Source organism: Scyliorhinus canicula, chromosome 9 (genome assembly GCF_902713615.1).
Source record: "Scyliorhinus canicula chromosome 9, sScyCan1.1, whole genome shotgun sequence".
NCBI lineage: Eukaryota > Metazoa > Chordata > Chondrichthyes > Carcharhiniformes > Scyliorhinidae > Scyliorhinus > Scyliorhinus canicula.
Genome location: NC_052154.1, coordinates 3689443 through 3702757, shown reverse-complemented (window position 1 = coordinate 3702757; position 13315 = coordinate 3689443). Strand labels below are relative to the sequence as shown.

Sequence of the window (13315 nt, the reverse complement as noted above, 5' to 3'; positions counted from 1 at the left end):
GATATCGCCAAGGCCACCTGCAGCATCCAGGTCCTGTTCACATTGTCTCTCTACATCGGGCATTAACTCCCAGGTTAGGGGCCTGTTTAGCTCAGTTGGCTGGACAGCTGGTTTGTGATGCAGAGCGAGGCCAGCAGTGTGGGTTCAATTCCTGTACCGGCTGAGGTTATTCATGAAGGCCCCGCCTTCTCAACCGTGCCCCTCGCCTGAGGTGTGGTGATCCTCAGGTTAAATCAAAGGGGAAAGCAGCCTATGGTTGTCTGGGACAATGGTGACTTTACTTTTACTTTACTAACACCCTGGCATGCTGCAGCTGGCCACCTGCAATGAGAGCCACTGCAGTGAATCAGTGGATTGAAGGTTTGTCCGCAGTGTTTCCGTGAAGTGATTTGCTTCTTCTGCCCACCACTGCCACCTGCTGACACTCCATGGTATTGAAGTATTTGTACTTCCTCCCTCTGTCCTCCAGGTCAGAGCTTCCAGCCTTTTCCAACAGAAATCACTATTTTGGCAGCAAAATCGGTATTTTCGTTTCAAAGAAAAAACGCCCATCATTCTGAAGGGCTTTACGCCTTGATTTCACAACTCTAAAACACGAATGGAAAATGCAAATCTAACGCTGTTGCATAGATGTGTATCATCACGAGTGGATGTTTTCAAATTAAGTTTCAAACATTCAGTAAATTTAATAATGAAAAGTTCTATAATACTGCACAGAGGACAATGCAGCAGGGTTTAAATTACCCATTTATGTGTTTTTAAATGATTACGGATGGATTCCTGAATCCCAGAGAGCACAATGGAACTTCTCCCGAACAACTAGCAAACATTTAAAAATTGCATCACATCACACCACACAATTTCCAATGCTGTACAGGGTTTTGATGACATAGATAGTTTACATGTGTGATTGTGTAGTCGACCCTCGACGTTGTCATAACATCCACTCATGTATATAATGAGATGCAGACAGGCAGTGATTGACACACAGGATGACCAGTAAGCACACAGAACACAGCAGCCAATCACCAGACAGGACACTACCACTATAAAGCCAGAGGGCACGAGGTTTCCCGCTCTCTCGGGATCCAGCTACTGAGACAGTCAGAGTCCACGAGCTAGCCAGTGCAAACACCATGTGGTAGCTAGTAGGTCTGGCCAGGCTACTACAAGGTCTCCAGTCAGATCAGTATAGTGTCAACCCACAGCTGAATATGTTTATCAGTTCTATAGTTCAATAAAACAGTGTTGGATCTTCTCCAGTGTTAGACGTCTGTTTCTAGCTTCCCTGCATCGAGTGAAGTCCACATCGAACCAATCTGCCTAACACATCAGACGTGATTTTTAAAATCCCAATAACGGGTTGTACTGCATGGCCGGTTTTCTCAGGCTTGAGAAGGTCAAGTTCGGCCTGAGAGGATTGATGCGAGGGTTTGCCCAGAGGTGACAACCGTTTATCGACTTCTTTGGAGAAAATGAAGCTGTCAGCAGATAAGAGGAGCTCCCTCTTAATAATTATTTTCTTCCCCCTAAAAAAAACCCCTCTCGCTTAAATTACTCTCCTTAACTACGGCGTGTGGGATTTATTCAAGGGATGCAGTAGATTTTGTATTTCAACTCGAGAAATCATATTGCAGTATTCAAGCTGTATGAAATACGGGAAATCCGTGCTAGCTGGCAGCGCTGCAAGGTAGAGACTACTTACTGAACCACAAACAATTGACCAAGCAGCCATTTTTCATGTGTGAATGCAAGACGACAAACTTGCATTTCTATAGCGACTTTCCTGGCCAGCAGGAGATCCCAAAGCAGTTTCCAATCAGTGAAATACTTTTGAAGTTTATTCACTGTTACATTGGAGGAAATACAGCAGACAATATTAGATCACAAGCAATGTGATAAAGATCAATTAATCTAATTCAGATGTTGCTTGTAGGATAAACATTGAACTACTGAGGAAGTCGTCAGGGACTCTGTTCTCCTCTGAACGCTGCCATGGAATATTTTACCCGAAGGCAGCCTTATCTAAATGCCGACACCTGTGACAGCTCCTGGGTACTGCACTGAGACACAAAATCTGAATTCTGTGCTGAACCTTCTGGAATAGGGCTTGAACTGACAAACTACTGATTCAGGCAAGCGTTACCCAGTTTGGCATGGCTGGAGGTGGAGCCCTATCCAGTCCTCACCTAAAGTCCATTACCGTACGGGGTGACTGCAGACAGAGAGGAGGGAGAGACAGGACTAACAAACCCGAGCTTCTAAAACCAATTTCAATTGGGTACTAATTTAACAGTCCTTCCAAAGAGCCAGAAGATGCACAACATAATTCCATTGCAAAAGATTGCACGATCCAATACCTCTTCGTGCCAACCCAACTAAATATCAACTAATGAAGCCTGATAAATACTTAAACTAACATTACTAAAACAGCTGAATTGTATATTTGTCATGAGTGAAAATAATTCAGTGTTTGTTTTTAAAACAGTTAAAAAATAATTAACTGAGGGCAGCATGGTGGCGCAGTGGGTTAGCCCTGCTCCCTCACGGCGCCGAGGTCCCAGGTTCGATTCTGGCTCTGGGTCACTGTCCGTGTGGAGTTTGCACATTCTCCGCATGGTTGCGTGGGTTTCGCCCCAACAACACAAAGATGTGCAGGCTAGGTGAATTGGCCATGCTAAATTGCCCCTTAATTGGAAAAAAAATGAATTGGAAAAAATGAATCTAGATTTATAAAAAATATATAATTAACTGGCTGTAAAGTGTTTTGGGATGATCGAGAGGACACAAGAGGCACGATATAAATGGTTTCTGATTAAATGTCCTTGAATTGAAATATTAACTCTGTTTTTCTCTTTTCAGATGCTGTCAAACCTGCTGCGTGTTTCCAGCATTTTCTGTTTTTGTTTCAGAATTCCAGCATCCATAGTATTTTGCTCGTAATGATAGAAACTCGAGTTGATTCATCAGGACTATCTGCTGGAAGGGCCATCCATACTAACACCACTGTACTTACAATCTGCTCACTCCTTAAGTTCTACGTCCCATACACGCTTTCAGGCAGTGTGGAAATGGGTCGGAGAGCTGCGAAATGACTAAACATCGGTCAATACCAAAGGATTAAAGATTACAACAAATTTCCCAGTGTCACAGATATGAAGCACCCAAGACCGGTGTCAGGTTCAATTCCTGGTCTGTGCTGAATGTGTCGCTCGCAGCCAGGGCTCCTTTGCTGGAGGACTCAAGAACCGGGTAACAGCTGCAATAATAAACTTCAGCAATTCGGCAAGGCAGAGAAATGTCAGCCAGTGTTCCTGGCTAGTGAAGACAAAAGTGTATGAGCAATACAGAGTCTGATTCAACCGACCTTGCTTCAGCATCTTTTCAACGAGACTTAAACATGCAAACCTTACATTTCACATCGAACTTGCTCTTCATATTCATGCTGAAGATGTGCATCCGCAGGTTGGAAGCTGCAGTCACAAAATTCATGGCGGGGACATCATCCTGCAAACAGTCAATGAGGGAAACAAACTAAATTGCACATTATCTGAATGAATCTTCCGAACATAAAAACAAGGAGTAGGCCATTCGGCCCCTCGAACCGCTCAATACAATCCTGGCTGATCTCCTCTCAGCCTCAACTCCACTTTCCTGCCCGTTCTCCGAAATCCTTCAACCCCCATTAATTAAAAATCTGTTCCTTAAATGTACTCAAAGTCCCGGCATCCACCGCACTCTGGGGTAGTGAATTCCACAGATTCACCACCCTTGGGAGAGGGAATCTGTGCGTGAGCATGTGAAATAAATATAGATGCAACACTGTCCCTCCTCCATGCCTATTTTTCAACTTTACACACCACTATTCTGATGCTCCCCGGACTGGACTCCTTGCACCATCGGCAAACCCGAGCTCATCCAAAACCCATTCTAAATCACATCAAGTCCCGCTCACTCTTCACCCCGATCAATGGTGGGTAAGGTTTTAGAAACAATAATCGGGTTAAAAAAAAAATCAACAGGCACTTGGGAGAGATTCGAGTTAATTAAGGAGAGCCAGTGCGGATTTGTAAAAGGCAGATTGTGCTTGACTAATCTAATGGAATGTTTTGTTGAAGTAACAGTGATGGATCATGAAGGCAATGCAATGTATGCTGTCTACATAAATGCTTGAATAACCATCTAACAAAGTACAACATCAAAGGCTGACTAACAGACCATGGCTAATGAAATGAGGGTCAGTGTAAACTTAGATGCAAAAATTGTTCAAGGGCAGAAAACAGCGCGTTGTGGTAAATGGTTATTTTTCAGACAGGGTGGGGGATGGTGGACAATGGTGTTCCCCATGGGTCAGTGCTGGGGCTACTGCTTTTTTTTGATACATGTAAATTGCTTGGATATTGGAACACAGAATAAATGTCAATATTTGTCAATGATAACAAACTTTGTTTTTTAAAATTTAGATTACCCAATTATTTTTTCCAATTAAGGGGCAATTTTGCGTGGCCAATCCACCTACTCTGCACATTTTTGGGTTGTGGGGGCGAAACCCACGCAGACACGGGGAGAATGTGCAAACGCCACACGGACAGTGACCCAGAGCCGGGATCGAACCTGGGACCTCAGCGCCGTGAGGCGGTTGTGCTAACCACTAGGCCACCGTGCTGCCCTAATGATAACAAACTTGGAGGAGTGACAAACAGTGTGGGTGATTATCATCGACCACAACAAGACATGGAGGCTAGGAGAATGGGCAGATATCTGGCAGATGGAATTCATTACAGAGAAGTGTGAGGTGATGGATTTTGACAGAAGAGACAGATAGAAGCAATATAATGACAGTTGTACAGAATGTGCAGGGACAGAGGGACATGGCGTGCATCCAGCTCTGAAGGTAGGATATACCGAGAGAGTGCGGTTTGGGTTTCATAAACAGATGCACCAAGTATAAAAGCAGGGAGGTTATGCTGGCCTTTTATAAAGCTGAGAATTGTGTCCAGTTCTGGTCGCCACACTTTAGGAAGATGTGAAGGTCCTTGAGAGGATGCAAAGGAGATGTATTAGAATGGTTCCAGAAATGGTTAGCACTGCTGCCTCACAGTGCCAGGGATCTGGGTTCGATTCCAGCCTTGGGTGACTATGAGGAGTTTGCATTCTCTCCATGTCTGTAGGTTTCCCCCAGGTGCTCCGGTTTCCTACCACAGTCCAAAGGTGTATAGGTTTGACAGGGTTATGATGATAGGGTGGGAGAGTGGGTCTAGGTAGGGTACTCCTTCAGACGGTCGGTGCAGACTTGATGGGCCGAATGGCTTCCTTCTGCAGTCTTTAGTCTGGAGAAGCTGGTGTTGTTCTCCTAGGATTGAAGGAGATCGAGGAGAGATTTGATAGAGCTGTAGCGATTCTGGCAGGTTTAGATAAGGTAAATAAAGAAAAGCTGTTTCCACTGGCTGATGGTATAAGGACGAGGGGGACACAGATTTAGGGTTTTGGGCAAGAGACAAGGCGGGTGTGAGGAAGAACTTTTCAAAACAACAAGTGGTAATGACCTGAAACTCGGTGTCTTGGAACGTGGAGGAAATTGAAACACTCAAATGATTTCAAAGGAAATTGGATGGGAGTTGAAAGAAATAAACTTGCAGTGATACGGGGTAAAGCAGGGGAATGGGACTGACTGGATTGCTGCACAGAGAGCTAGCATGGACCTGATGGGAAAAAGGCCTCCTCCTGCATAGTAATTACTCCATGATGTTTGCTCATGACCTGGCACTCTCTCAATTTCAAAATTCTCATCCATGTATTCAAATCTCTCCATGGCCTCATTCCTATTTTTGCAATTTTCACCAACCTCATAATCTTCATATCTGAGCTCGACCAATTCTACCCTGAGCATCTCCGAATCTCATCGCTGCACCTCAGGTGGCATGCCTTCAGCTACATGAGCCAAAAGTTAACAAGTTCGGAAATTCTGTCCCTAAACCTCTCCACCTATCTCCTCCTTTAAGATGCTCTGTAAAAGTAATTCTTTTACCAAGCTTTTGGTAAAAGCTAATAATGCATTATGTACCTTGATGTCAAATTTTGTTTCAAGACACTCCTGTGAAGTGTCTTGAAACATTTTGCTACATGAAACCTGTTACGTAAATGCAAATTGCCGCCACAAATATCTTACCAAGGGCGGCACGGTGGCTAGCACTGCTGCCTCACGGCTCCGAGGACCCGGGTTCGATCCGGACCCTGGCTCACCGTCCCTATGGAGTTTGCACATTCTTCCCATGTCTGTGTGGGTCTCACCCCCACAACTCAAACAGACGCGCAGGTTAGGTGGATTGGCCTTACTAAATTGCCTCTTATTTGGGGAAAAAATAATTGGGCACTCTAAATTTATAAAAAGACAAATATCTCAATAATAATCTTTATTATTGCCACAAGTAGACTTACATTAACAGCGCAATTAAGTACTGTGAAAACATCTTCCACGGTTCTATCACTTTTGACCATGCAACAGTCATCCTGGCTCCTGATTGCGTTCTTTTCAAAAAACTTTGTTAGAATTACCAGCAACCTGCTCTCCTCCCGCTGAGTGGTAGCACCCTGAAATCATCCATCAGCAACCCCCCCCCCCCCCCCCCCCCCCCCCCCCAGGGTGAGCTCAAAGCAGTCAATACTTCTGGGAGCGAGCAGCAAGCAGGTGTGGGCTGTTTGTGTGCTGCCTCGGCACAGGCAGAGACTGACTGCGTCCCGAGTGCGGTAAACGCTGGGAGGCTGAGCCGGGAAGGTCAGAGCAGCCTCAAACTTCAATATTTTTCTGCTCCTGTCTGCCTGTTGCAGTTTCCTTACCCCCTCCCCCAGGCCTGGCAGCTCTGCTTCTCCTGGGGATGTGGGGGTAGGGGAGAGAGAGGGGGTTGGGAAGAAGGGGCATTGAATGAGTAAGTTTTCTGTCACCAGAGAATATAGAGTGCTTGGCTGAAACCTCCAAGAGCACACGAAATAACATTTTCACAAAGTACTTTAAAAAGACAAATGTTCATATTTCTAGGATATTTCTTTTGACCTGTAATATTGAATTTTAAGTATTTACTAAATGTGAATTTGCAGCTTTATCGCTGTTCTGAGTTTGCTGGCATCACAATAAGTTTATCGCTGATCTGGGTTTGCTGGCATCACAATAAGTTTATCGCTGATCTGAGTTTTCTGGCATCACGATAAGTTCATCGCTGATCTGGGTTTGCTGGCATCACGATAAGTTTATCGCTGATCTGGGTTTGCTGGCTTCACGATAAGTTTATCGCTGATCTGGGTTTGCTGGCATCACGATAAGTTTATCGCTGATCTGGGTTTGCTGGCATCACGATAAGTTTATCGCTGATCTGGGTTTGCTGGCATCACGATAAGTTTATCGCTGATCTGCGTTTGCTGGCATCACGATAAGTTTATCGCTGATCTGGGTTTGCTGGCATCACGATAAGTTTATCGCTGATCTGGGTTTGCTGGCATCACGATAAGTTTATCGATGATCTGGGTTTGCTGGCTTCACGATAAGTTTATCGCTGATCTGGGTTTGCTGGCTTCACGATAAGTTTATCGCTGATCTGGGTTTGCTGGCATCACGATAAGTTTATCGCTGATCTGGGTTTGCTGGCATCACGATAAGTTTATCGCTGATCTGGGTTTGCTGGCATCACGATAAGTTTATCGCTGATCTGGGTTTGCTGGCATCACGATAAGTTCCACATGTGGAAAACAGATGTCCACTGGAAAATAGTTTCGGAAGCTTTGCCTCCACAGATGTGTTATTCTGACTTCAGTGTCTTGTGCGGCTAGGCCTACACCCCATCAGTACTGGCAAATAATTCAGTCTCTGTCCCTCCTCTGCCTCTCACTCCATTCTTGAAGTTCCTCTTAAACTTCACCACCTGGGGGCATCACGTGATGTCGGCATGCGGAAAGCTGCTCATCTTTTAATCCTATTTTTTAACCTGGTGCACAACTCAATTAGTTGATCCTGATGATCCATGATCAATGTCCCTTTTCTACCACAGATTAGAGTGGCACGGTGGCAAAGTGGTTAGCACTGTTGCCTCACAGCGGCATGGACCAGGGTTCGATTCCGACCTTGGGTCACTGTCTGTGCACGTTCTCCCCGTGTGTGCGTGGGTTTCCTCCGGGTGTTCCGGTTTCCTCCCACAGTCCAATGATGTGCAGGTTAAGTGGATTGGCTGTGCTAAATTGCCCCTTCATGACTAAAGGTTAGGTAGGGTTATGGGGGATTGGGCCTAGGTAGGGTGCTCTTTCGGCGAATGGCCTCCTTCTGCACTGAAGGGATTCTATGATTGGAGCTCACACTGATGAACAGAGAGATATCCTAAAGAGAATGGGTGAAGCGGAGGAGGGTCCCATCAGTTGAGGGCAGTTTCTTTGGTGGGAGGTCATTTTCAGTCCTTAGAAATCTTGCTGCATGATATGTTGAACATCTTGGTTAATTTGGGGAAATGGGGCCAGATAAGGGGCATCCTTGCGCCCAATCCCCCGAGGGGAGCTAGGGATGAATTCCTGGCCGAATGCGGGAACTAGCTGATGTGGCTTCACAATCTCGATTTGAAGGTTGGGCGTTTCTAATTCATTGGAGCAAATTTGTATCCGGTCATCAAGACCTGGGGTCGGTCGTGGACTCCAGCCACTGGTCTTACGTTGTCTTGTCCCCGATGTTTGTCGAGAAGGGTTGGACACGACTGGTCTTTGTCATGCTCCGGGGTCTAGGTTACTCTTCACCGTGGCTTCGGGCCAACAACATGGCGGAGGTACACGGTAAAAGTCTGGATGGATCCTGGATGCTGCTTGACAATCCGGTCATGGTTTTGGTCTTTCCAGGCTGTGTGGATGGTTATATTATCCTGCCGTTCATCAATAAGCCTGAACTCTACTCCCTTGTGATTATATCCCCGATTTTGTGGTATTGCCTTTTATCCAAACAAGGGTGTTTGCCCATATATGTCCTCATTGTGGGCGATAAAACGCCCCGTTAAAATTATTAGTGCTTTTTTTCTTTTGGACTTTTGTTACTTCTTGATTATGGAATCCTTGCTGGTCTCCGACAAAGGCAGATCTTGAATCCTGGAAAAGACTGGTTTCCTATTTTTTGCTGTGGTTTTCACCTCTGGTGTTGTTGGAGTTGGGGGAAATATTTACTGGTGCACACCCAGGCTTGGTCAGTTAATCCTTGGATATCTATCATTTACTCAGTTGGCCTTGGCTTCATGAGTAGTGACAGTGTTCACTTTATTGAGTAGGTTAGAGTAGTAGAGTAGATGTTTACCCGAGTCAGGTGGAGGGTATGTTGAGCAGGGGAGTAGATCACACCCCGGATGTCCCGTTCTCCAGGGGCTCCTGGATGGCTCTCCTTCTTGAGTTTTGGTTCCCCAGGGGATGCAGATGTTGGCTGCAAGGCCGGAGTGTGTGTCTGAGTGCTTCAGTTTAGTGTTGCTGGAGTCCTTCCCCACCCTCCCCCAAATGGTCTTTTATCGGGACTTCCAGACTTTCCTCCTTTTTGAGGCCTGGGCTCCCCTGGGGAGGCAGTGCCCTGAGTCTAATGAGGTTATGCTGTTCTATCCCTGGTATCTTTATTGCAAAAGTGTCCGTTGCGAGATTTGGTTTGGCGTTTATTGGCTAATCCTCTTTCTCTGGGGTTTCCTTTCTTTATCCAGGTTGCAGAGGCGTCAGAAAGGACTTTGAGTTGATGATTCTTCTTGTCCTTGTCGGTGGGGTTCTCTTGTGAAAAATGGTTTACTTTATGGTGTTGGAGGGGTCTGAACGGTGCCTTAGATTTGACTGGAGAAGAGCGAGTCTGACATGGTGTAGCGAGAATTGGCATGGTGTAAACATCCAGGGTTTACCGGCTCAGAGTGTACACTGCCAAGCCACCTCTTTTACCGATGGCGGCATCCTGTTGTACCTTCCCCGGGGCCAGATTTCACTGCCTGGAGATCTTGAGAGGCGAAGTTAGGTCACTTGGTGGCAGACTGGTGTCCTGCAAAAATTACATTTCTTGCCACAATTCCGGAGGTTGGCATTCTCATCATGGAAGCTTGTAAACTAAGGCGACACTATCACCCTGGCCCGTTCCAGCAGAGCCCGGTCGCACTCGCTGGTTGATTAATGCGATTCATTCTCAAAGCAAGTTCCACTACCAAGCCCAGAGTGCCACCCACATGCAAAGAATAAATTATAAACATCTGCTGTCACTGGATAAAGTTGCAGAGTTCCCTCCCTTCTCAGTGTGACTTCAAAACACCTTCTCCATCACCCGAATAATCGCTGACCTGGAGCCACAAGGAGTGACAAGGATGCTTACCCCACTGCCCCATGTACCCAGTTTGAACGTACAACTGCAATTTCACCAGAGGCAGTGTGGGATATTTGAATGTCCCTCAACTTGTTTCACAAAACACCCTTACACTAGAGAAAGCTTGTACCCCATGAACATATCAACTAGGGTGATAATCTCAGTGGTTCTACCTGAGCGCTGTCTTTCGAATGATATGTTAAACTGAGACGTGTCCTCATTGGCGGCTGTAAACAATCCTGTGACACAACTGGAAGAGCACAGTAAGAAGTCTAACAACACCAGGTTAAAGTCCAACAGGTTTGTTTCAAACACTAGCTTTCGGAGCGCAGCTCCTTCCTCAGGTGAATGGAGAGGTAGGTTCCAGAAACATATATAGACAAAGTCAAAGATGCAAGACAATGCTCGAAGCAGTCAAGGACATTCAGCCTCTGATTTCCGGGTAAGCGTTCTCCAAGGCGGCCTTCAGGTCGCGTGATAACACAAAATTGCCGAGCAGAAACGTATAGCCAAGTTCCGCACACATGAGTACGGCCTCAACCGGGACCTGGGATTCATGTTGCATTACATCCACCCTCCACCATCTGGCCTGGTCTTGCAAAATCCTACCAACTGTCCTGGCTTGAGACAATTCACACCTCTTTAACCTGGGTCCTATCTCTTGATCTGTAAAGACTTAATTACCTGCAAATGCTTGCATTCAAAGCATTGTCCTGGCATCTTTGATTTTGTCTATACAGTAGTCCCCCGTTATACCGCTCTCCGCAATACCGTGGTTCGCGATATACCGCGGGGGGGCTTATGGACCCCAACTGTCAGTTGTGTCAATTTCAGCGGCCGGCTCACTTTGATCCGGAGAGGGAAGCTGCTCTCACTGAAGCAATCAGCCGGCCGCTGAAATTGACACTGCCCACTGCTCTCTCCCTCCAATCCAACTTTTAAGTTTTAATGTTTCTGATTGGAGGGAGAGAGCAGCCGGCAGTGTCAATTTCAGCGGCCGGCTGATTGCTTCAGTGAGAGAGCAGCTTCCCTCTCTGGATCAAAGTGAGCCGTCCGCTGAAATTGACACTGCCAGCTGCTCTCTCCCTCCAATCAGAAACATTAAAACTTAAAAGTTGGATTGGAGGGAGAGAGCAGCCGGCAGTGTCAATTTCAGCGGCCGGCTGATTGTTTCAGTGAGAGCAGCTTCCCTCTCCGGATCAAAGTGAGCCGGCCGCTGAAATTGACACTGTTTTAATTAGATCCACGATGGGGGTTTTAAATTTATTTAAAAATCTATGCTAGCGCTTCCCATTGTGAGTCTACGGGGGTCTGACCTCTCCCCCCGCCCCCTGTAGACTCACAATGGGAAGCGCTAGCATAGATTTTAAAATAAATTTAAAACCCCCATCGTGGCTATCCGCGGCTCGGATACAACGCGGGTGGCTGTCTTGGACCCCAACACCCGCGTTATAAAGGGGGACTACTGTATATATGTTTCTGGAACATACCTCTTCATTCACCTGAGGAAGGAGCTGCGCTCCGAAAGCTAGTGTTTGAAACAAACCTGTTGGACTTTAACCTGGTGTTGGAAGACTTCTTACTGTGCTCACCCCAGACCAACGCCGGCATCGCCACACAATTGGAAGAGGAATAGTTCTCCCAGGTGTCCTTGTAAATATTTATCTCTCTGTCAACGGCACCAATCAGATATTTAGGTTATCACATTGCTGTTTCTGGGAGCTTGCTATACATAAATCTGTAGCCACATTTCCTGCATTACAATAGCATTTCTTTGACTGTAAAGCGCTTTAGGAGGTTCTGCGGTCATGAGATGTGTTATATAAATGCATGCATTTCTTTGGGTTGAATGTTAACTCGGTTCCCAATGGTGAAATCGGTATTCCGATTCAATGTCCCTTCTAATTAATTCCAATTCCTGAGTGTAGTTGAAATAATACTGACTTTAAAAAAACGAAATAAACAATGCTCAATCTGACCTTGTCCCAGACCAGCTCTCCTCCATCCCCCTTCTCAGCCAGACGAGCTTTGAGGTGATCAACACTTTGTGAAAATAAGTGTGCGTAACTCTTCACGTCCAGGACCTGCTGGTCCTTTAGGCCGGCCTGAGAAGTCCCTGTTTGCTGCAGCGACGAGCAGGTCTCTAAACACCAAGAACAACATGTTAACAATGACTGCAGGGTAGAGTAAAAGCATTGCCCATTTAGTCTTAATGTTAAAGGCCACTCCACGGTGCAGATAGTGGATAAAATTACAGAAAAAATAGCTGAATACTGAAATCACTACTATTATGTATTCTGCAAAATGGGTGATTGTACCAGTGCAGGTGGATACGGTTTAAGAAGCACCAAAAGATTTGTGTAATTGTAGCTAATTTGGAATCACTACCATTGAGGTTTCAACTGTCATCATGCTGCGAACAAGGCAAAACTGTTACCATGGAATCCCTACAGATTCGGCCCACTGTGCCTGCACCAATCCTCTGAAAGAGCACCTACCCAGGCCCACACCTCCACCCTATCCCCGTGACCCCACCCTATCCCCGTGACCCCACACCCCCACCCTATCCCCGTGACCCCACACCCCCACCCTATCCCCGTGACCCCAAACCCCCTCCCTATCCCCGTGACCCCAAATCCCCATCCTATCCCTGTGACCCCAAACCCCCTCCCTACCCCCGTGACCCCACACCCTATCCCCGTGGGCCCACCTAACCTGCAGATCTTTGGACTGTGGGAGGAAACTGGGGCATCCGGAGGAAACCCACGCAGACACGGGGAGAATGTGTAACCTCACACAGTCACCAAGGCCAGAACTGAACCCAGTTTCCTGGTGCCATGAGGCAGCAGTGCTAACCACTGTGCCACATGTCAGCTCCTTGGTATAAATTACATCCCATTCCAGTGAGAATGGAGACAATGTGCAATATGAACACACAAATATACAAATTAGAAGCAGGCCTAGGCCATTTGGCCC

The 13315-nt window shown here is 46.4% G+C and overlaps 1 protein-coding gene across 3 annotated transcripts in view; it reads right to left on the bottom strand.

The window, feature by feature from the left end:
• uba2 (ubiquitin-like modifier activating enzyme 2) overlaps positions 1-13315 on the bottom strand; it is a 59980-nt gene that overhangs the window by 18501 nt on the left and 28164 nt on the right. For all 3 annotated transcript variants that reach the window (XM_038806204.1, XM_038806205.1, XM_038806203.1), the window contains exons 10-11: positions 12319-12482; positions 3414-3507 (exon numbers count right to left, since the gene is read on the bottom strand). In XM_038806204.1, the coding sequence (XP_038662132.1) occupies positions 3414-3507; positions 12319-12482 (258 nt within the window). The remainder of the gene's footprint in view (positions 1-3413; positions 3508-12318; positions 12483-13315) is intronic.